Source organism: Perna viridis, chromosome 1, assembly GCF_037379345.1.
Source record: "Perna viridis isolate PV_CMFRI_1.1 ecotype Kerala chromosome 1, ASM3737934v1, whole genome shotgun sequence".
Classification (NCBI taxonomy): domain Eukaryota; kingdom Metazoa; phylum Mollusca; class Bivalvia; order Mytilida; family Mytilidae; genus Perna; species Perna viridis.
In genome coordinates, this window is record NC_142445.1 from 37,248,477 (window position 1) to 37,271,907 (window position 23,431).

Sequence of the window (23,431 nt, forward strand, 5' to 3'; positions counted from 1 at the left end):
AGGATCAAGTTAAATAATTCAGTCGTTCTAGTAAATTGTGCTGATGAGCATGTAATTTTTTTTCTTTGGGAGAACAAATGAAAGATTGATGTTTAGTGCAAGTGTACTGAACACAGTGCCCTTTTATTGTATTTTTAAAGTTTTGTCTCAGCCTTTTGCCAAGTATCTCTTTCGCTATTGAGTATGGTCTGAAAGTTTTCACTCTTGATTAATGTGTGTGACTTGAACACTGGTCTTACATTCTTTGACCAGTGAAGTTATGTTAGGCTATGTGAACTTGGTAGGTTAAAGACTCTCTGATTCTGAATAATAACACCACATTAGGCCTTTGAAAATGTGGTTAAATTAGTTCAAATTCAGTTACAGCTATTTTACATGCTACATGTACATACAATGTACATGTATATATATAGCATGGAAATGTTAGGAATATTCATTTTAGGCTTGTTTGTATAATAATTTGTTACATGTACTTCACACATGTATTCAAATAAAAAAAATAAATCATGCTATTTATTTTTGGAATGACCATCTCAGACTCTTATTTTGAACACCAGTAGATTCAGAGATGTGGACATTTATGTACAGTTTGGATAATCAAAATTTTATAAAATGTTCAATAGTACCCCAGTAGTCTGGTTGTTCAGTGTTGTAGTCCACAGCAAACTAGAACCTATGAGCTCAGCGCAATTTTCTATTCCATCTTTGAATATCTGCAAAGCCAACTTATCAAAAATATTAACCAAGTTTTTTTTTTAACTGAATTAAAAGTTGATTGCTACAAATATACAATGTTTAAAATTGTTCCTGTTAAAATTTTGAAAATCTTAAATTTCGATTTCAGTATGGAGAGGCAACGTTCAACTGGTGCCCAGTCTAAAATGGCAATATTTCATATCAGTTAATGGAGTACACAGTGAATATCCGGGTAATGCCTTCCAGTGGTTCGAGAACTGTCAGGATGCCAACAACATTCGCCATAGGTTGGTATAACTTGGATCCATTGTTGAACATGTATGTAAAATTAACACCTAGTGTGCTCAAGCTGTGGCTATCGTAATATTTTCTGTCTTGTGTTGATACTTATTGAAACTTCACTCAAGAAAAAGAGGGCTGTCTTGATACCATTGTATAATATTTTGTCCATTATTTATTTTTCTTGTAAAAAGAATGCTTAAAAGAAAAGAATTTTATATTCTGTGTAAGAAATTTTTGTTGATAGATTTCTTTGACTGTCTATTTTAAATGAGTTGTTTTTTACTGCTTTAGTATTATATGCATGCAAGATCCTTCATTGACAAAAAGGAAACATGGGGATTTTTATTACTATACAAACCTGTTTGAACAAAATTCATCTTAATGCTCCAATGAATTTAATGTTGTTTTGAATAAAGACACTTGAGATGCTACATGTAGCATACAAGTTCAATCAAATGATTTTTTCATCAGATAATTGTTTGTTAAAATAGTGCTAAAATTTCATAATTGTAGGCATATTGAAGGTTTTTGGTTCAATTAAGAGCTCAGTATCATTTTATTCAAATGAAGATGTTTAAATCTTATTGAGATTCTTTGATATGCATGTTAATGGTTGACAATATGCATATGAATTGCATATAAAGTTCTACAAATATCTCATAAAAGTTGATTAATTGTCGATTCTATAGGGTTTTTGATGATACCTTTGTGTAATGAAAACCAACATTAGACGACAAAATCCGATAGATAATGATGATTTAATCCATTTAATTTTAGTGTCGGAACTATTTCTGTCATAAATTCTTCCAAGGTATCTCTGAATACCTGTATTGTCCTAAAGGAGAGAACCGACATAGGTAAACTTCTGCCCATCGTTGAAATGTTAAGTCCTTTGTTATATATTTATCTTATCGCAGGGGAAGTCATCCTGTGCAGTCCAGGGACAGTTAATGAGCATGTATAGTACTAATGTCGGAAATTTGTCTCTTGATATCATAAACCAATTTATCATCAGCTCATTTATATTTTAAGAAAGAGGAATCAACAGAAGTATGCCTTTATAATTGTTTTCCACTTCTAGAATTTTTGAAGTTCAGAGGGCTTAATGCACTTGAAAACTGAAAACTGTTTTAATTATGAGGTCAAAACCATTTCTACATTTACATGTAGGTACATGTAACAATAGTTCTTTCGACTCCCACTTAGTAAAAGGAGAAAACTAAATGCAATCTAAACACAACAACAGAATTCAAGAAATTGTTTTTTGAAGGTTGAAACTAAACTTTTCAAGCCCTTCCGTCAAATTAGAACTTGAGGATTGTAGTATCTTAGGTAATTTTATACATATCTGTTTTATGACAATTTGTTTCAATGCATCTGGTCTTTTTAGTCAGTTTTGTAACTTATTTTGTGATGATTTTTATTAGATTAAGGCAATTTTTATGTACTTTTAAAGTCAGTAAAGGTATGCCATTAGCTATAATGTATTGTCCTATACTCAGACATCTCTTTAAGATGATTTTCATTATGATTAAGTGCAAAATACTTAGAGAATAAATTATAGTAAATATGTATTTAATCTTCAATTTCTTTCCCATTTTTGATCCTTTATTATTAGTGTAGCAGTATTTGCAAAAAATGAAAATGGTTTTATTCTAATTGTATATTTACAAATGACATAAAATCCAATCTTGTTAGTGTTGTTTTATTCAAAGTAATAGAAAGTACTTGTATTTTGTTGCAGACTTTTTATTTTCTTTTCTTGTAAAACCGTATTTCTTTCTACCTAATATACGTTTGATTTTAACTCTGTGACTCATAATGGCAAAATAATTGCATGATTTTATTACAGAAGCCATCTTATCCGAAATAGTTTTAAATTGATTTTAGAAGTCTGTCCTGATACGAATATTAAAGACTAGAGAAGTGATATCTAAAACCTCTGTGGCTATTTCATGCTATATTTTTATCTTTTTTGTTTGTAAAAAAACTTCAAACGAATTTTCTGCTATTTGGAACACATGTTTAATACAATAAAACAGGTTTTTATTATAATTTTTCAGGCAGTTGTTAATCTTTGATAATACTGGCTGTGCATGTTAACATGCTTAATTGCAAGTTACATTGACTGATGTGAAAACTTCAAAGGAAACATGTAGACAGATCATCGTCCTTTTATCTAGTGCATTTAGATATGTTTGTTATTAGAGCGAAAATTGTCAACTCCCAGTGTTTGAAGGACATGTTTTTGTTAGATTGGAAGTTTCTGAATTTAATATTAAACAAACAATGATACGAGGCTTTTAAAATAATGCATGAAATAAGCTGCACTATCAATTTCCTAAGAGCTTTTAAAAGGAAATTAATATTTGCTACTTAGTATTTTATGAACAGATTGAACCATTCTCAAAGAGTTGTACCAAAGTTGCACTTGGATGCACTTTACGTTGACATTGTCAGTCTTTTTATTACAGAAGAAGGGACATATTACATTCCTTTATTGAAGACTAGAATATGGATGTATAAATCCCTATATGTTTGTCAGTTCTTCCTTTTATTTTATGTTTTGTTTTTAAAATGTCAAACATTTTAGAAAAAAGTGAAACTAGAGTTTTGGCCACATTATTATTTAACAGGGTTTACATTGACTTTCTTTCCTACAGGTCATTTTGTTAAATGGTTCTTAAATATTTGTACACTTCATGTTGACATGACCTCATTCTTTCAAATTCAAAATGTGGAAAAAAAAAATGAAATTTGAAGCTCTTTATATATGACCTTTAAGCTAATGTTTTTCCTGTAGACATTGTGCATGTTAAACTTCTTGTAATGACTGAAATTCCATGAAGACATTTATTGACTTGGGATGAATTACTGTGCAGGAAATACAGGGGTATACACCCTCATTTTATCAATTCATGCACTCAATTGAAAATTTTATTGCTGAGAAAAGAAATTAATGAGATAATTTTTTTAATATGAAATATTCTGACAATTTAAAAATAACTTCTTTTTTGTTTAGGTTTTATTCCTTTATACTTTAAAGAAGGACAGTGATGCCATCAAAGATTTCATTAAATATGATAAGATACCCTTGAAATTTGATTTTTGCAATAATGAACTGACATTGTTTATAAGATTTCTTGCAGGTTGAGGTTTCATTCATAAAATACATTCTTCTGTGTGGTCTATTTAAAGTTAGATACATCTTTGCTTGTTAAAAGTTAATTTCACACACTGCAGGATGTGATCTGTACATCATACTCTGTCAAGTCATTCTTATTTTGTCCTATTTTTACTTTAGATGCCAATAGCAGAAGCAGGTTTAGGAATTATATCTCTCTGTCCGTCTCTCCTTCTGTCCATCCGTATGTCCGTAATGCAATAAGATATCAGCTTGTCATCGCAACTCCTCTGAAACTACTCATCAGAAATTCCTGAAACTTTATGTGTAGCAAGAATATCATATGTAGTTGTGCATATTATTAGGAAATTTTGATTCCCGAATTTTATGGGAGTTATGCCCTTATGAACTTAGAAATTTACAGTAAATCATAATATATCATCTTTCCCTCATAACTTGTCTAAAATTAGCAAAAAAAAACTTGATATGTTGCAAGAACACCATGTTAAGTTGTGCATGTTATCAGGAATTTTTTATTGTATTGGAGTTGAGCCCCCAGGAATTTTTTTTTGTATGGGAGTTATGCCCCTATGAACTTCGATATTTACTGTAAATTATCATGTATTAGCTTATCTTCACAACTCCTCTAAAACTACACAACAGAATTTCATAAAACTTGGTATGTAGCAATAACACCATATGTTGTTGTGCATATCAGGAAATTTTGATTTTCTAATTTTTATGGAAATGATGTTTCATAGTTTTGTATATCTGTCCATTTCGCTTTTTTGTCACATTTTCCCCAGCAACTGTAAATCACAGGTGTAATGCAACGCAGGTTCAAACATTGATTTGTCTAGCTTGTTATGCTTTCTGTTGAGTCCACTGAAAATTTTTTCTACAGTGACCTTTTTATTGCTCCCCTGCTTTAGCTTCCTTTACTTTTAGTATAATGATGCTTTTTAAGTACAAGTTAGTAGTAACCCAGTGAAAGTTAACAAAAAATCCATGCTTTCTTCAGACTGCTGCTGTATTGGAAGTGAAATCGTAAAATTTCAAGCTGTACCGTACAGATATAGTTTAATGATGCCTACTTTTGCATTTATATATCCCATATATCAAACCTTATGATCTATTTGTTAGTAAAAATTAGGTGTAATTCATTTACTAGGAGGAAAAGAACAAATGATCACAAACATCCTCCGAGAATTTTACTAATGATTTTACAACAGAACAAAGTAGAAATTCTCTCTGCTTTCTTAATTATATTGATGAAGAAGTTGCTTTAATTTTACTCACTGCTGATCTAGCCCTGGCCAGAAAGATCAGTAAAATAGCATTGTAAAGAGACCCCACTGAGAACATTAATGCTTATACAGCTATCTCCTCTCTCCTCTATTCATTTATTTTTATCTTTTTACTAGTAATACCACATGTTCATCTAGTGTATGATTTCGTTTTGTATATTGCTTTTTATCTTTATTGCTCCAGAAGGAATGCTGGGTTTCATATTCCAATCTTAACAAAATGGAATAGAGAAAAATTTCTTTTTGATGCAGTTGTCTGTTCTCCAGTGTTTTCAATTAGTTTTTTTTTCATGCAGTGTCTTTAAAACATTGGTCACCTGCTCTAAGGAGTCAATGTTAGTTCAGGATTTCTTTTTGAAATAAGAAAAAACCGATTTTATGAAAATGCTCTTAAGTGTGGAAATTTGGTTTCAGAACTGGTTTTACAGACTGTTCATGGCTTCATTTTCAAATGTTCTTGTGAATCGTGCTAGTGTAAGAGATTCAATCGAAGTACATGAATTTCATTATTGTTACTGGTACAGTAAAACCAGCCTATATTGAACCATTTTTGGACTGTAAAACTTGTCTAGTTTTGTCAGGTGTTGGTTTATCCAGGTTAAAAATACATTTCAACTGATATAAAGGACTTTAAAAAGTGTCTGGTTTACAAAGATTTTCAGTTTATTCAGGATTTAGTTTAGGCAGCTCTTACTGTACATTCTTGCCTTGAAATTTCAATTTGTTCTAATTATCTATTTTATTAGTTGTCATATTACTAGAAGTATTGTTTATAGGTACATCTTATGTTTGATATAATCAATTCTACGATATTTCAAAGTAGAATTTCTCTCCTTTACACTTCTAGTACATCAAACTTCAATTTGAAATTTTTTGAAGATTATTGTCTTTTTTTCAGTCACCATATTTTTTTAAGTACAGGGCAATTACATTCCTGATCAGTAGAAATCAATATTACTCCAGCTCCTGTAAATATTTTGAAAACTGAAGAGTTTTTATTAGATTACAGAATTTATTGAAAATGGTTCTACAGGAGATTGCCTTTAATCTTTGCCAACCAAAGTAATATTGATATTGATGTTAATACTGGGATTAAATAGGTTGTAACAGCTGACTTTATTACATTTTTGTTCTGATATGCTAGTTACGTAATTCTGCCATGTAACATAAATAGGTTTTTCTTTTGGTACTTTGATCCACTCTTATTTGGACTTCAAATAGATTTTAGATTATAAACAAACATCCTTTTGGTGTTATTTCTTTGAAAAAATCTCTGAGCTGAGAATCAATTTGTGTTCATTGAAATACACTTCTTCTTTAAGAATAATATTGTTTTCTTTGGCTTATACATGGATTTTTAACTGAGAACTTGTGTGAAATATTCAATTTTAATCATTTAGACTTGAAATCTTTTTACATATTGACAGACATTTGGCCACCAGCAAGTTTATTTTTGTCTTTTTTCAGTACTACCCTTAGCTTACTAATGTAATAGGTGTCACTCTGTCCTTACAGCTTTGTGTCTGTCTGTCTGTTCATAGATTTCTATATACTGTACAGTATTTAGGTACTGAGACAATCCTTATGGAGTTTTCTAGTGTTTGTCTAATTTTTACTAGTGTGTTTAAAGTGATTTTTTTTTCTCATGTTGAGTTAATTGAATACAATCTCCACTTGAAAAGTGTAGGAATTGGTTTGTCTATGATTTATCTTCTGACTAGAATATTGGCATCAATTAAAAAATATCAATTTTATATTAAATAGATTGCTTTAGAAATTTAAACTTATCACAGAAATGGTTATTGAATGAAATAAAGTGTGTTTTTTTTCAGTTCCTATCCAAGGAGTGACCTCAAGTTTACCTCTTTTTGAATAAAATAATTTATCATACTTATGAAAAATATGGAGGAAATGAAGTTAAACCTTTGCAGCAAATATTTTCAAAAGAAATTTGTTCTAGAGATCATGTCCTGTGGTTGTCTTGTCCAATATGTTTTTTTGTGGTTTTTTTTCATGACCTCCCCCTTTTTTTTCATACTGACTTATGTTAGTTTAAATTTAACAGCCCCTCCCCCAAATTTTACTTTACACCCCCCTCCATTTTTACTTTTTTGTTGAAAGAAAATAGATTTTAAAGCATGTCAAGTAAAATCATTAAGCTTTTCCAGAAAACTATAGTGTTGAAATTTCTTTTTTACAGAAATGTGTATGTATCAACAGTACAGCCACAACAAAAGCATATTGTCATTGTAATGGATCATGGGAATTCTCTGAGTCGTAATCAACTAAGGATTGCCAAGGGCATCACCAAACACATTCTATCATCTCTATCGGAGAAAGACAGGGTAAACGTGGTTTATGGTTTATTTCAAATCACTTCTTCAAACAAAATTGATGCATTGTTTTTAAAAAAAAGAAGTAATTAGTCAAAAGTTTGATAAATTAATTTGCTATTGTAGACACTTTGTTTGTAAAACTCAAATGATATGATTTTTCTTTTGTAATTTTGAGTTAGTGCACAATGAAAAAAAAATTATGGAAATAAAAAAAATGATTAATTTTCCCATGCATATATGTATATATCAAATTTAAAAAAAAAATTCAGAGTATTTAATGTAAAACTACCTTTGGTAGTAAGATTATTGTAAAAAAGAAAGGTCTCTATTTCTGCCATTTTATCCAGAACTGTAAGCCATCTTATTTTGTGGGCAATTTGGTGTCGCTTATTTGGCTAGCTATAAAAAAAAACATTTTGAAAATAAATGTCTCGAATGAGTTCCTTTGTTTATGGAATAATAGGTTTCTTGATATGTAAAAGTTTGTTATGATATTGAAATTAGATAAAGCGATATTCAACTTTCAGGTGTTATAAAACCTTTTTCCATATTATTCCTTTGAAATATTTGGCCACTTGACAATCGGCATCTGCCTTTGCAGAAATTTTAGCTATTGTCTGTCAATGACGTCACCAGTTGTTAATGGAGAACAATGTAAGAAATATGGCGTCACTTTTGACCAATTTGATATTATAGGAAATGATACATGACCATATAACAACCAGTTACAATATCTTTTATATCACTAGTAAGTATCACATCCATGGTGTGATATTGCAGATATCTAGCCGTCCAAGAAATTCACAAATATTAGTTGGTTTATAGTAACTTAACTGACTAAATTAATTTACGTTTACAGAGGACATATGGTCTTTGATTAGTATTTAATTCAGGTCCTTTTTTTTTTTTCATTTCTGACATGCCATAAAAGTAGGTCTCACTAATTAGCAACAAGAGGTGTATAGAAGTGCCAAGATGTGACATTAACTATCAAGATCCATAGAAAAAGTGACAAGTTGGGGAAAAAAGCATGAAGAAGATTTTATAAATATTTCTACTTATCAACTCGCCCTCTCATTACTGCCTCATATTATTCTATAACAAGAAAAAAGTATCCACAAATATAAGTTGGCTGACTAAATAAACTGACTAAGTTAATTATGTTTATATTTCACACATTTAAATGGTGTAATTTACTTCAATATTAATATCGTAATTCCTAATTTTCTTTTGGATTTTTAGGTGGCAGTTGTTGGTTTAGCTTCCAAAGTCTCTTTCCCACGAGAGCCAGACAAGGACTCATGTCTTCATAACAAGATGGTCCCAGTGACATTTGAAGCAGCATTTCACTTCAGTAACTTCATTGACAAGTTGGAGAAAGAAAATAGTAAGTAATACAGAAGCTGTCACAAGTGTCTTTGTAGGATGAAATTGATTTTAGGCAAAATGTTCTTATAAATAAATGGGATATGAAGTGGATATAATATGAATACATAATTTAGTACATGTACATGTGTGCAAGTATTGATTTAGCCAAGAATACTCATACTTCTGTTTACTGTAGACTTCAAAGAAATAGAACAGAGTGCACATGAAGAAATAGGAATAACTACTGTTTATAAAAAAATGATATATTCAAAAAAATGTCTTACATTTTAATTGATTATATAGGTAAAGGTATTTTTCATTCAAAATTGCATACATGTACAGTAATTTGATTGATCAATTAATTACATGTTATATGTTGTAGTGTATTTTAACAGATTGATAGGTCATACATGTAACAAATTTTGTCCGCTTTGAAATATATTCACAATTGTAATTTTTCAGCTGCAACCAACCACACTCTTGGATTTGAAACAGCTTTAGGTATAATCCAGAAAAGTATGCAGAAAGGTCCTATTTTAAGTTCAGGTAAAAACAGTAGAAAAAAGATTGAAACACTGTCAAATTCTTCAGTTAATAGTTAAAAAACTACATCCATTTCTAAGCCAAACAGTAAATTACATTGTTTTCTAGAAATATTCTTATGAATTCATATTGTTTTCACTGATCTGAATTCAATTTCACTAGTCTAGAGACAAATCATTAAAATGTGTCACTAACATAATAAAAATAGTTAATTTGAGGTGATGTTTTGAGTATTTTTCCTTAGCAGTTTCAAAAATCTTAATTATTCTTTTATTTTTAAGTATAGAAATGATATTGAAGTTTACAAAACCAAAGTGTTCTTTTTACCACTCACATGTTTGTTTGAATTATATAAATACAGATCGTCCTATGGTTATTTACATCAGTCGAGGATTGTTGTCTTCAATTAATGAACCAAGCTTTGTACTGGAGACCATTGCTGAACTGAATGGCAAACTGAATAACAGAGTCATTATCAATACTTATGCTGTGATAGATGGTTAGTAGTAAATTATTAGTGTTTTGTTTTGCGTTTATAAGTAACTTTTTTGGTTTTTGATTTTTTTAGGATTGCCAGTCCATCACTGGAACTTCCCTTCTATTTCTGAACACTAAACAAAAATATAGTGCAAATGTATTTCCTGTTATATCATTCAATACCTCTTTTATAACCAGTAAATATGTTTCTTGCATTTATTCAGCCCAGAAATATCGTAATATATCTGCAAATGAAATTAAGATCGAGTCTTCATATCAACAGAAGATTAGAGGGACTTCTTTTTGAACTTGAAAGATATTTAGTAATAAATTTGCATTTAGGGAATTAAGTTCTTGCTGTAAAATGTCAAAATACGATAGGAGTATTCTATTTAACATATAGTCGAATTCTCCGTCATTGATATTTTACCATTAATAAACAGGAAGTGAAGAGCAGTGATTTTAACGAAGTAAAATAGGTGGGAAAATTCAAATTGATAAAAGTGTCTGGTTTTTGAAAATCTTTCTTTTCATCAAGGAAATTATTTTCTTAAGTTGATTTGTTTTATTTGAGTATAATTACAGTGTAGGATGAATACTCTGTTAATATAGTTTTTGAATGTAAATACACAAACTTTTGGACAGGTTTATAAAATATGGAAAAAGGTGAAATGGAACAAAATTTGTAAATGTGTGTGAGGTTGGGTCAGTAGTATGGATTGACATTCAATTTATTAGGGGGGAAAAACAGTTCTTTATAATATGTAAAACGCAAATGTATGATCACAGTTTTATTTTACATCATATAATCTGTGAAATTTTGTTTATGCTACTTTCACAAGAATCAAAAACTTCCAGTGCTAATAGCACTTTGATTTGTTTATGGTGACAAAAATTATTTTGTATTGTATTCAATTTCCATAATATTTTCACTTCAAACTTATAAGATTATTTTATATTTTTGTAGTAAAATGCTGTTTAAACAATTTCGTAATTTTGATTGATAGTCATAATGTTCTTTTTTATATTTTTCTACTGACAAGAATTTGGAGAATGGTCGTAACAATACTCTTTATTACATGTATCGATTGTGTTTCAGATGGAAAACCTATTACTTGGGAGCAAAGTTTTCTACAGAATGTTGCCAAACAAAATTTTGCTCAGTATAATGTAAGGCAGAGAAGCCCTGAACCCATTGTGGTATGTTAACAGAAAAAAAATTAATTTCTCTTTGAATGATTCTCAAATTAAAAGTGATAGAAATTCATGAGTACTTTTCCGTCTAAGAATCAGGCAAAATGTAAATAAGGTGTGGTACATGACGTAAAAATACACAGAGATTTTATTGCATTATTCAAGTATTTATACCACATAACCTCAAAATATTACTGTCAAAGTGTTTGTAAAGGTTGCCTTTTTAAGATATTGATAGTTCAAATTTAGTTGAAGTGCACTATGGAAAAATGACAGGAAAATTTTCATGGACTTTTTCCAAATATAAGCAGTCAAAAAATATCGACAACACCAATGCTACAGGATAATTTAAATAGCTTTTCAGTTGTTTTCTAGATGTATTTAAATATATTTGAGGTAAAAAAGACCAAATTGAAAAAAAATGATGTGCCACTCATTGCCTGATCCTTACACAGAATGGTACATAAAAGTTTAAGTATTGTGTGGTCTTCGCATTGATTACAATAAAAGAAATCAGGTTTTTTTTTATTAAAAGAACAAGAAAGAAGCAGCAGTGCCTGTGAATGTATGAACTATTTATTCAGCCTAAAAGGTGTAATTAAAAAATGCTTTAAATGAATCTACAATTTGACGATAACTGATTTATTGTCTGTATTGATTGTCATTGGATAGATGTTCATTTAAGTGTAAGTGTTTGTAAGAAATAGGCCAAATGGAAAAAATCAGAAACATGCATGCCAAAACCCCACTAATCTGTTATAAAATATCACTCAATGATGCTCTTTCTATTTGAAAAGACCATTATTTGATCTCTGCATAATTGTATTTGCTAAGAAATTTTTCAATAAAATCTGAGAAAAATTAGGTTTTTTTTGACAGATTTATCTGCCCTTGAAATATGAATTTTCAGTGCATTTCAATGAAATTGTAACTCATTGGTCCAGCATGTTGGAGAAAATGTCTGTTTTCCTTGGTTTTTTTCATACCTTGTTTCACCCACTGCCTGATTCTAACAAATACTGACAATTAATTATTACTTGCAGCCTGGTATCATGATGGCTATTAACACCACCAAAGATTTGAGTATGTCTGTAGGGAAATTCTATACTCCATTTAACAGACCTGCTGCTGATGAACCTGTATTCTCATTACCCTACACTGATCAAGCTGACAAAGGTAAAGTATCGTGAAATGACTGTACACTATTTTTAGTTAAAGGCGGAAGGTGGAAACATTTAGACATCTAATGAAATTGCCTGAATTTTTAATCCGCATTGAATAAAATTCCTTATTGTTATGTTTGTCTTGCTGGTACAGACAGTTTAGGGTGTTTGCTTATTAATTGAATATTTGGTGAAAGGTCAGGTAGTCATGTAGTCAAGTATGTGTGGTGTAGTCAATAATCACATGAATAAGTGAAGCAAAAAAATAAGTGGTCCCTGTAATGGGCTTCAAAAGGTAGTCTTTTGCCCAAACAATCAAACAAGATTTGATACTTAAAACATTAGAAAAATACACAGTCAAAATTTTAAATTGCATTTTCTGAAATTTGTTTAAGTAAATTAAAAGGTTTTATTATATTTTTTTTTCAGCATTAACCATGACAATCAGCCAGACTTGTTACCATAACAATAAGATGATTGGAATTATGGGTGTAGATTTACACATGGAGGATATAGTACAGGACGTGACATACTACGATGAAATGGATGGATCATATGCATTTATTATAAACTCAGATGGTTAATATTTATAACTTGTGCAATTTAAATTTTCTTACATTAACTTGGAGTAGATGGAGTTCATTATTCAGCAGAAAAACTAGAAACATTGAAATTTAAATGGAAATTTAAACTCTCTTATTTCATCATTTGTTAAATATGTATATTTTATATGCTTGTCTTTTTGGACTGGCCATAATATTTTGAGATGTTGTAGGTTTGAGTTATTTCCCCTGTTAGTTCAATGAGACAAGCAAGAACTTAATAAAATACTGTTGATTCCTTAAAATTACGGCTTTTCTTTTTAGGTTATACCATAATGCATCCATCTTTTACAAGACCAGTAAAAACTGACCTACAGCCAATGCATACTGACATCTGGCACTTTGAGAAAAATGATGGCTTTGCTAGGATTAGAAGTGATATGATCAAGTAAGATTATTTTTACCTTAAATGTTCCCTCTTTAAATTTAAAATGTTTTAGAGGCAACGTATGGTAAGTTAACTACTACAGCTAAAAACTTATTTGGGAATATTATGTTGTCATTATGACTGTTTTTATACCATAGCAGTAAATTTTAGTTTGTATCTCATTTTCTTCTATTTGCTGAATTATCATAGAACTTTATGTAGTTAAGTGTGTGAAGATGTGCATATTGTCAGGATATTTGACTTTGATAAGTTTTGTGAGTAAATGGCTATGAACATTTTTCACCTTACTGTTGGCAGAGTTGCCTGCCCTTTCAATTTTGAGTCAAGGCTTTTGATTTTTCATGCCATCTTACACCCTTACGATTGTTGTCAAGATTCCTAACAATTTGGCAAAGTTACTGAAAACTTTCTGATTTCTGGATTTTTTTTATCAGTTCCATTCCTTCTTTTTTTATTTATATTTAATTATTGTACAAATGGTCATTTGTCGTTTAGAAAAAGACATAAAAAAAAACAATGTCCATTGTAGTAGTGAGGAAAATTGTGATGTCTGAGCTAAGAAAAAGCTGACCCAATGGTCATTTTAATGATTTTCATTTATGATATGGGTGATTTGTGTCCATAAAAGTAGTTTTTTAGAAAGAAAAATGAACCTTACCATTTTTTATCTCAAATTACTATTTTTTTTAGGTGAACCTTGCTATTTTCATCAGAAAGGGGTAGGCAAGTCTGTATTAGTGTAACATTGTCAAAAACTGCTCTTTTATTACTTGCCTGGTTCTCCTAAAATTTTATGCATTGATAGATCGTTATACAGAGATGTGTATACTTCCATTTCAACAAGTTTTGTGTACTAATACACCACTCATACAGCAGGGGGTATCAGTCCTTATAAGAAAAGTCCTAGTTTGCATTCTTTGCTTTTCTTGTAGCATGGAGTCTGGTGAGAGAACGTTGACAATGAATGATCCTATCAGATCTAATGATGTTAATGACCACATCAATCCTGCTAATCGTTATAACATCACATACACATGGAAAAGGGTAGAAAACACTCAGTTTATTGTGGCTATTAAGTCTGTCTCCAGGACTGATGATGTCAAAGTTTTACAGAAGATAACAAGTATGCTTAAGAAGCTGTATAATAGTTTGATGAATTGGTTTAAGTTCAAACAGTTCTTTTCTAGACTTGTAATTTGGAATAACTTCATCATTAAATTAAATAAAGCAAATATAATAAGGTTGTCTGCATCTTAGCTAATTTAATGATTAGTTCATTTTATCTTCTATGTATTTTACTTGTATTTTTGTTCATAATTTAATTAGAAAGTCAAACTATCTATAATTACATTTGTATAATATAACTTTGCTGGTTTTTTTTCAGGTTCCAGTGGGAGTGATATGAGTATGTTATACCATAGATTGGATCTACTACCTGCCAGTAATATGTGCTTAAATCTCAAACAGTTAGCTACACAAGGTATTGGACAACTTGAAAGATAACCATTTCTATTGGGCCAACATTTTATTTTTTCATTGTAGCGATTGTAATCAGCAACTTTAAATTCAGAAACTGTTGTATGTATTTACTATTACAATATTATAATGTTATTTTAGTTTTTGCGGTTATGAAAAAAATTCCACGATAATTATGTTAAAAAATTCTGTAATGTGAGTTTGAATTATTGCAATTCAATGTCTGTCATATATTTTGCAATAATAAAAACATCATCATAATTTCTGAATTTACAGTGGTATTCAATCTTATGTAAATTTTGTATACTGAATTGATATGGGTGTATAGTTTAGGGTGTGTCTGAATGCAAATAATTATTAACTATGTTTTCTTCTAAGGGGAGAATTCCACATCATATGTTATTTTGAATGTTTCTATATGACATTTTTATTCAACAACTTGTTAATTCTTTTTCAGATACCAGTACAATATTCCTGTCTCCAAAGTGTTTTAAAGAGCCCTATGACCACTTGAGTTTACAAGAAGATAAGAAGTTAGTCAGAAGTTACACTGCCTATCTGAAGGAGCCTTATGTTACACTTACAAATCCTGGCATTAAGGTACTGAAAATTTGTAGAAGGAAAAGCATGCACATATGCAGTTAACATATTAAGATAAAAAGTAGAATATGAATGGAAAAATTGAAGGCCAACTAAAATATTTTTTTGTGGTTTACATGCTCTCTATGATCTCAGAAATGCCTGCTTCACATTACTCTATCAATGAAATAAAATCGTCCATCATCATTATACTCCAACTGAACAAGTAGGTCTGTAAGTTTCATTCTAATTTCATTTTTCTTATAGGAATTTCTGATATAGAACATATTGAAATACAAAGGCCGGTTTGCATTTTACTGTTTACTTTCAGGATCTCAAAACGCTGTATTACAACGCAAAGTCTTCTACTTTATGCTTTTCTTAACACTTTTATAGTGTGGAACTGTATATTTGTCATTTTATTAGTGTTTTTTACACAAAAATATGTTTTGCTTTTATATTCTGAATCCAAAACTCTGAAAATGTCAAATCTATATGGATTTGAATGGTAGACTCAGACCCATTCTCATGAAACCACGGAGGTATGTGACGAGACTTACAAACCCTATTGAAATCACCTTGTTTAACCATCTGTCAAAATTTTCGTCTCAAAAATCTTGTCTCCCACTGGACCTATTGACTTTTAATTTGCTATATATGTGGTATACGATGTAAGCAATTCTGATTGCTGTCTGGTATCTGTTTTGTCTTTCAACCAAGTAAAAAGCAATTATGACATTATAAAGATTTAAAAAAAAACAAAAAAACAAAAGAAACACTGCTTCCACAGTGCTTGAGAAGGACATTTTGAGAAGGAGCCATTTTCAAGATTTTTCAAAGATATTTACAACCTGAAGGGGCCATTTGTTAAGAATTGTTAAGTTATAGTACTCTTTAAGAAGTAGGGCGGCATTTCCAGCCAGAAAGGGTAAGTGGCCCATGACCCCTTGCCTTCCCAACCCCTGCCTCCACCTGTTATTGATTTTTTTGTCCTTATAAAACTATGCACATAGAAGTGCCTTGTTTCAAAAACGGGACCATATAAGAAAAACATGTGTTTTACAGAAAAAGAAGGTTTCTAGAAATTCTTATTTATTTACTTTACCATAATTATTTTGCTTGTTTTCAATTAAATTTTGCTTGGAATAATTTTGATGATACAGTATGTCAGTGTTTTAGTTACATGAGGTTCAGTTTTTATTGTAATTGATAGATTTGATTTTCACAAACATATGTTGAATATTTCTCGGATTAAATATTGAATAAAACTCTTTTTTTAACCATATGTCTGCCATTTGTTTCAGGATGGTGTTAGAGATGACGCTTTAGCTACAGGTAGAATCACTAACCACTGGAAAAACAGATACAATGAAAGTGCTTACAGAGATAGTATTATCAGAAGGTGGGTTCAGAATCATGTAGTAAAACAAAAATGGGGAACTGTCCTTGAGATGGTGTTTACCTCTACAGATTGTTAGAACTACAAGTTATGCTCTATAGGTTTTATGACTCTCTCCATAGCACAAATAATTAAGAACCAGTCCATATTAAATTCAGACACTGCCCATGGTAGAGGTGATTCATTATGTGGAAAAACAATACTTTTTGGGTCTGTATATGCTATATTTTCATGTAACAATAATTCTTTATTTATTCACATCTGTATTTTTGAGAAAATCCTGTATTCATTTCCCTCTAAAATCAGCCAAATTAAACAAAATCAGGAACAATAACTCATACACATATCTTGAAAGTGCAACAACTGAATGACAAACTAAGACTGGTCATGTGATCTGTAACAGAATGACAAACTAAGACAGGTCATGTGATGTTTCTTAATTAAAAGTAATTGAATTTTGTGCATTTTTGACATGCACGAATCATATTGGGTCTGATTTTTATAAAGACTGGTACTTAAAAGTCACAAAGTTCAAGATTCAGTGGATCTTCTGCATAAAATAGCACTAAAAATATAGATTGTTGTAATTAGGATAAACAGGTCTGGCATCGTAATGCATGTACTTATAAAAATCAACAAGAAGGCGCCATTTGTCCTTTAATGCTGAGGACTCACACTAAACAGTAAGTTCTTGTCATAAAATTAATTCAGTTGTACAGCTATATCTATCCTAAAACAGGTCTGTAAACTGAAGGGCAAGACCCATGACCATGTTACATTTGTAGTTAAAACAATTGTTGAACAGTTCTTAATTGAAATTACTTACTGCTTGATTTTTTTTTTTAGATCTTTTCATGTCTGAAGTATACTTTTTAACATGAAATGTAATGTATAATTTCAGATATGTATCTACTCCAAATGGTGTATTCAGAATCTATCCAGGAACTCTTCTAGACAAAACATTTGATCCAACAAAGAGAAATTGGTAAGATCATTTTGTGCAGTGTACACTGTCCTCTTCAAAAATGACTTAACATAGAATTTTTTTTTCATTTAACAAATACAGTGAAACCTGTCTAAACTGAACCCTGAATTAACTGATGACCTGTCCAAACCAGATTTCTTTTTCCCTTCATATCAATTTTGATGCATTTTGGATCTGTATAAAGTGAATACCTCCCTTAACGGAACACATTCAAAAGTTCCTATGAGGTTTGGTTTAGGCAGGTTTTACTGTATTAGAATTTGGATAAGCCATATGAAATAGGCCACAGCTAAAAATTCAAAAATCAATTCTGTAGTAATTTAAAAAAATATATGGTGGATGACTTATTCTTGTGTTATGTCCTTTTTCTGGTTATGCAATTCATATATATAAATTCATTTATCTTCAAAGGTATACAAGAGCATTTGAGTTTCCAGGGACCGTAACTCTGACAGCACCTTATCTAGATGTAGGTGGAGCTGGATATATTACAACCATCAGTCATTCAATATATGAGGGGAAGTAAGTAACCATTACAATTTATTTATAGCATATATTTGAAAACTTAAATTATGAGCAACTTAAAATTTGGATTGAAAGAAATGAACAAATGCAGAGGTGTATATTTTACAAATTGTACTCATTTTCTTCCAATTTTAACTGCTATTAATGCTCTACAGATTGCTAATCTCTCTATGATCTAGGTATCTATGGTAAAATCACATAAAGTTACATAAACATGAAATACGGTCAAAATATGGATTGTCACCAAGTGACATAGACAAATCAGCAAATGAATGCAGTATTAGTATAACAGACCTGTATTTAGGGAGTTGGTTTCCACTTCATAGTGAAAAAAAATAGGAGAAGTGCAACTCATTCATATTATTTTAAAAAAAAATTTTCCCAGTGATTTAATTTTTGCCATATTTGGGCATGTAAAAATAAAAACACAAATAATTGCCCCAAGAATTTAGTATTATGTCTCTGATAAGCATATCTATGGTGGATAAGAGATAAGGATAATTATATTACATTAATATAAAATCACCTATTTTTACCCCCAAAATAAACCCACTTATACTGTATAATGAATGTTATATCACTTTGTCTGGACTCAATAATATATGATTACCTTATTACAGACCTGATGCTATGCACAGTCATGGTTCATCAAACAAAGTAGTAGCTGTAATGGGTATGGACATGACACTAGGATTCTTCTATAAGATGTTACAAGACCACATTAATATATGTAGTCATAAAACTGTCAGGTAAACTCACTGCCTTGCTGGCATTTAGGTGTTCAGTATATTTTTTTTCTCAGTCTATCCTTTATTTTTGACACCATCATTGATGACCAATTTCCGTAGTATGGTAAAATACTGTTTTCTGAAATTTCATTGATTATCTTTTGTTCATCTTTAATGTTTTTTGCATCAATTTTGAGACATTTTATAAATTTATTTCTATAAGTGCTAAGAAAAAAAGAAGAAGTGTTTAAGTTTATTCTGAATTGAAAGTGTTTGACTAATCATAAAAAAAAATCTTTATCTCATAATTTGATACATGTATGTAATTGAGTTTCCTTATAATTTAAAAGTCTCATGATATTATTACAGAACAATTTATATTAGTCTTTTTTATATTTTAGATGCTTTATTATGGATGATAAAGGTTATTTAGTGGCCCATCCAGCTCTGATAGAACCCAATGGAAAAGGTCCTGTAGAGAAACAACATATCACTCATCAGGTAGTAACATATTTTGGTTGTTTATAATTACGAAATTCTAATATGACGTGCTACAAAGTTCTTTAGACCACAACCATGGTAGAAATGTGATAAACACATGACCAACATTTCATATGAATATGCTGCATCTATTAAACAAAATGAAGAAACCAGTTCTATTAGAATTGAAATAAATCATGGGAACTCCATTTCATAATTGTTTTACCATGGGATGGGCATTTATATCGTTATTTAACCCACAGCCATCGCTTGGGGTAAAACAATGCGACATAAATAGCCAGCCTGTGGTAAAACAATGATAAAATGGTGTTCCCGTGATTTATTCCTCAAATGCCTAGCTATGCAAAGCCAAAGGGGAACAATTTTATAATGAAAATTAATTATAAGAACCTAAATTTTAGTTGAATGTGCATTTGTGTTTCTGAAATTGCATTTAACAAATTTTTTATGTATATAAAAAAGAAAACAAAATAAAATCATCTTGTTAATTTTTTTTTACTCAACAGGAACCACTTGTTGCTAATGATATCCTGAATCACAGACATTTTGTACAGAAGAACAGATGTAATAGATTTACTGACAGGACTATACAGAGATACTATAATGTAGGTTCATGTTATTTATATGTAAAAGGGGGTATAATCTTTAGTTAAAATCTTTAAAATGATAAGAATTATGACATGATCATTTCTTTCTCTTTATTGTTGGGAATTATAATATCACATGCATTAGAATGAAACAGTTGTCCTCGTAAAGTTCAGTTCTTTTGTTGATATTTTTCACAATTCATTTAAAAGTAGAATTTACATTATAAGATGTCTAACAATTATTTATACATTTAGAATATCATTATATTTGATTTCAGTTTAACACAAGTTTAACGGGTGTGCTGACTAACTTAGTACATGGTGAACATTGCTCTAGATACCAGGTATGTAATATTGAGATACAAATAATCATGTCTTTGAAATTATAACATTCATTCACTCACTCAAATTACAATAGTATACAGTGTAGTGGGCATTTTTTACCGGTGCCAAATTTCTTGGTTTTATCTGTGAGGAGGAGTATTAAATTTTTGCAGTCTTTATTTTTTGCGTCTTCAGATTTAGAAGAATGAAAATTACATATTAAATATCTGGACTTAAATTTTGTGAGCTTTTATTTTTGTGATACCCCAAAACCTTGCAAAGAACCTTGTGAAATTTCTCGCTATAGGGTTTTATGCATATATATAGGGTACAAAATCAATGCAGCAACTACACTATATAAGTGCATTCAAAGTTAATTTTAAATCTCCGGCATTTTTTCATTGTAATTAATAAGGGAGAGGCATTTTTTTTGTCATTTTTAGTGGTCTCAGAATTTCTACACAGTTCATAGCCAGAAAAATTAGAAGGGATTTTTTTTCTTATATTATTGATATGGTTAATGTGAAAACCTTGAAAGAGAAAAGGGAGGGTCTGAAAATCCAAAAAAATTATTTTAACTTGGCCTTAGTACATTGTTTTGATCCAATTAATACAAGATTTATCAGCTGTCATTTCTTCATTATTTTACAGATTGTACACATACCATACACTAATGCATTCCTAGGAATAGTTAACCATACTTGTGATACGGCCACTGCTTTCTGTCCCTGTAGTATGGTAAGTAAACTTGTTTTTGAAACACATGTGGTTTAAATAGGCTTTCTTAGAAATGGTTAAGAAATGTACCAGTTTATGACTGATGTATAGGAAATTTCCCAATTTTTCTCAAATTTGACCATGAATTTTCGTTTTTCTGTCTGACAGAGTAGTGTCTGACCATGAATTTTCTCTTTCAGTCTGACAGATTATGTCTAAACTGTAAACAGATGGAACAGACAGTATGTGAGTGTCCATGTGAATGTCAGTTAGAGGTGGATTTCTGTACAGGAGGCTTACTGGAGGAGGAAAATGTGTAAGTTGTTGGTCTTAGAATACTTATAGGAACATAAATAGTAATGAAATAATTATAAAGATGAGATTTGTTGTTTATCATACCATTAGATCAATGACTTCAACTAACACATACACAGGATTTTAACTTTATTGAAAATGTAATCACCTTACACTGAACGACACTTTTTTCCTACATAGGTACTTTCATTTTTCTAAATTTTCTTCAGTTCTGCTTATATGTTTCTAGTTTCATACTGGTACAAAAAGTAGTCAGGCTAGTATTCCCTACTCTTGATTTATGATGTGTGGTAGCAAAAAAGTAAATTTAAGGGTTGATGTAAGGATTTCAGGGTTTGTGTTTTGTGATATTACTAGCTAGCAGCTTTGCAAATTATATCTTTGATGTCATTTTAGAAGGAGTTTTTTTTCTTCAAATATTCAGTATCATTGAAACAAAATTCTGTTTATAGAAACTGTATAAAGATTTAATGTTTAATTGTTATGTTATTAGGAATCCAAGTTGTGAAAAAGAACCAGAGAAAGAAAGACTTGTCAGATTAGATCCTATGTTAACTGAGAATAAAAAGCCATGTAGAAAACGTGTCTGTGAAGGCAGGAAATCTAAACTGTAAGTATAATATTCTAATAATGAAATGAATCGAGTCCATGTTACACTTTGAAAAGACAAATTGTACATTCACCATTTACCTTGAATTTACAGGAATATAATTTACAGTTAAGATTGGTTTAAAATATGTCTCAGAACATGAAAGACATCAATGTCTTGTTCTAAATTTCTTTAAAAAAAAATTAAAATTATTATTTCTGTTCCATTTGCTCCATAGCAATTTCATTTATCTTATGGCAGTTGATTAAACCTTTCCAGAATGTAAAATTAGTCTATTTTGACTGTTATTGTGGTGAAAATAGATAATTAAGTAAATGTTGATTTTATATTTTAGTGGATGTATCAGTGTAATGGGATGTCAGTGGTGTCAAGTTCACAAAGATATGACCCCCATATCAACACCATACTGTGCTGATCAGAGAGTCTGTTTTGGTGGAATAGAGGAAGCTCATACTCCATATGGAGATGAAGTTAGAGGTAGGTCCATTTTTTTATCATACATAAATTGAAAAGTCTGTCTAGAAGATATCTAAAATATTTAAAGTAGAAGATATCTAAAACATTTAAAGTAGGAAAATAATTGAGTGAAGGACTCCAACCATCCCATTTTATAAGTAAAAATGAAGGAAAAATTGAAAAAGTTATTTCTATTTGTGATATCGTAGTTTTAGTGGAAACATGTAATAGTTTTTCTTTTTAACAGTTTTGGCACAGAACTCAGAGCAGGCCAACACTAAATCAACACCTGTTGGTCCTGTGGCGGGAGGTATAATGGGCTGTTTCCTGGTATTGGCGATGGGCGTGTACTGCTACCGCCATCATATTCATCGAAATTCTCATCAATACATAGCTAACTTACAGGAGAATCCTAATCGTACATCTAACTTCTATGATACTGATGATATAGAGCCCATAGATGACCCTGGCACAGGTGAGGTTTAGTGAAAGTAAATGGGGGTATAATTGCTTCTGTATAGTACAGTGTCTAAGGTTCTAGTTAATCCTTTTTTCTCTTAGTTTCTTTTATTGGTGTACATCCTTTCTACAAGGTAGAGAGACAAAATTTTGGTTGTGCTTAATATTCTTTGTGTGTGATACGGAAAGAACAATTGGATACCTGTATTCAAAATACCTGTAGAAATGTTTCCAAAATGAAATATTAATTTAGAGAAATTGATTAATTTATTTATAATGCTGGGTATTGC

At 30.4% G+C, this 23,431-nt stretch overlaps 1 protein-coding gene across 1 annotated transcript in view; it reads left to right on the forward strand.

The window, feature by feature from the left end:
• LOC148628597 (VWFA and cache domain-containing protein 1-like) overlaps window positions 1-23,431 on the forward strand; it is a 42,282-nt gene that overhangs the window by 12,480 nt on the left and 6,371 nt on the right. The window contains exons 5-28 of the mRNA XM_088590783.1: window positions 845-983; window positions 7,610-7,754; window positions 8,988-9,132; window positions 9,576-9,659; window positions 10,018-10,155; window positions 11,233-11,333; window positions 12,371-12,503; window positions 12,920-13,069; window positions 13,357-13,480; window positions 14,413-14,603; window positions 14,865-14,960; window positions 15,414-15,556; window positions 16,840-16,937; window positions 17,836-17,919; window positions 18,331-18,441; window positions 19,065-19,193; window positions 19,574-19,673; window positions 20,180-20,278; window positions 20,539-20,604; window positions 21,236-21,322; window positions 21,502-21,617; window positions 22,110-22,226; window positions 22,561-22,703; window positions 22,930-23,157. Of these exons, the coding sequence (XP_088446909.1) occupies window positions 845-983; window positions 7,610-7,754; window positions 8,988-9,132; window positions 9,576-9,659; window positions 10,018-10,155; window positions 11,233-11,333; window positions 12,371-12,503; window positions 12,920-13,069; window positions 13,357-13,480; window positions 14,413-14,603; window positions 14,865-14,960; window positions 15,414-15,556; window positions 16,840-16,937; window positions 17,836-17,919; window positions 18,331-18,441; window positions 19,065-19,193; window positions 19,574-19,673; window positions 20,180-20,278; window positions 20,539-20,604; window positions 21,236-21,322; window positions 21,502-21,617; window positions 22,110-22,226; window positions 22,561-22,703; window positions 22,930-23,157 (2,967 nt within the window). The remainder of the gene's footprint in view (window positions 1-844; window positions 984-7,609; window positions 7,755-8,987; window positions 9,133-9,575; window positions 9,660-10,017; window positions 10,156-11,232; window positions 11,334-12,370; window positions 12,504-12,919; window positions 13,070-13,356; window positions 13,481-14,412; window positions 14,604-14,864; window positions 14,961-15,413; window positions 15,557-16,839; window positions 16,938-17,835; window positions 17,920-18,330; window positions 18,442-19,064; window positions 19,194-19,573; window positions 19,674-20,179; window positions 20,279-20,538; window positions 20,605-21,235; window positions 21,323-21,501; window positions 21,618-22,109; window positions 22,227-22,560; window positions 22,704-22,929; window positions 23,158-23,431) is intronic.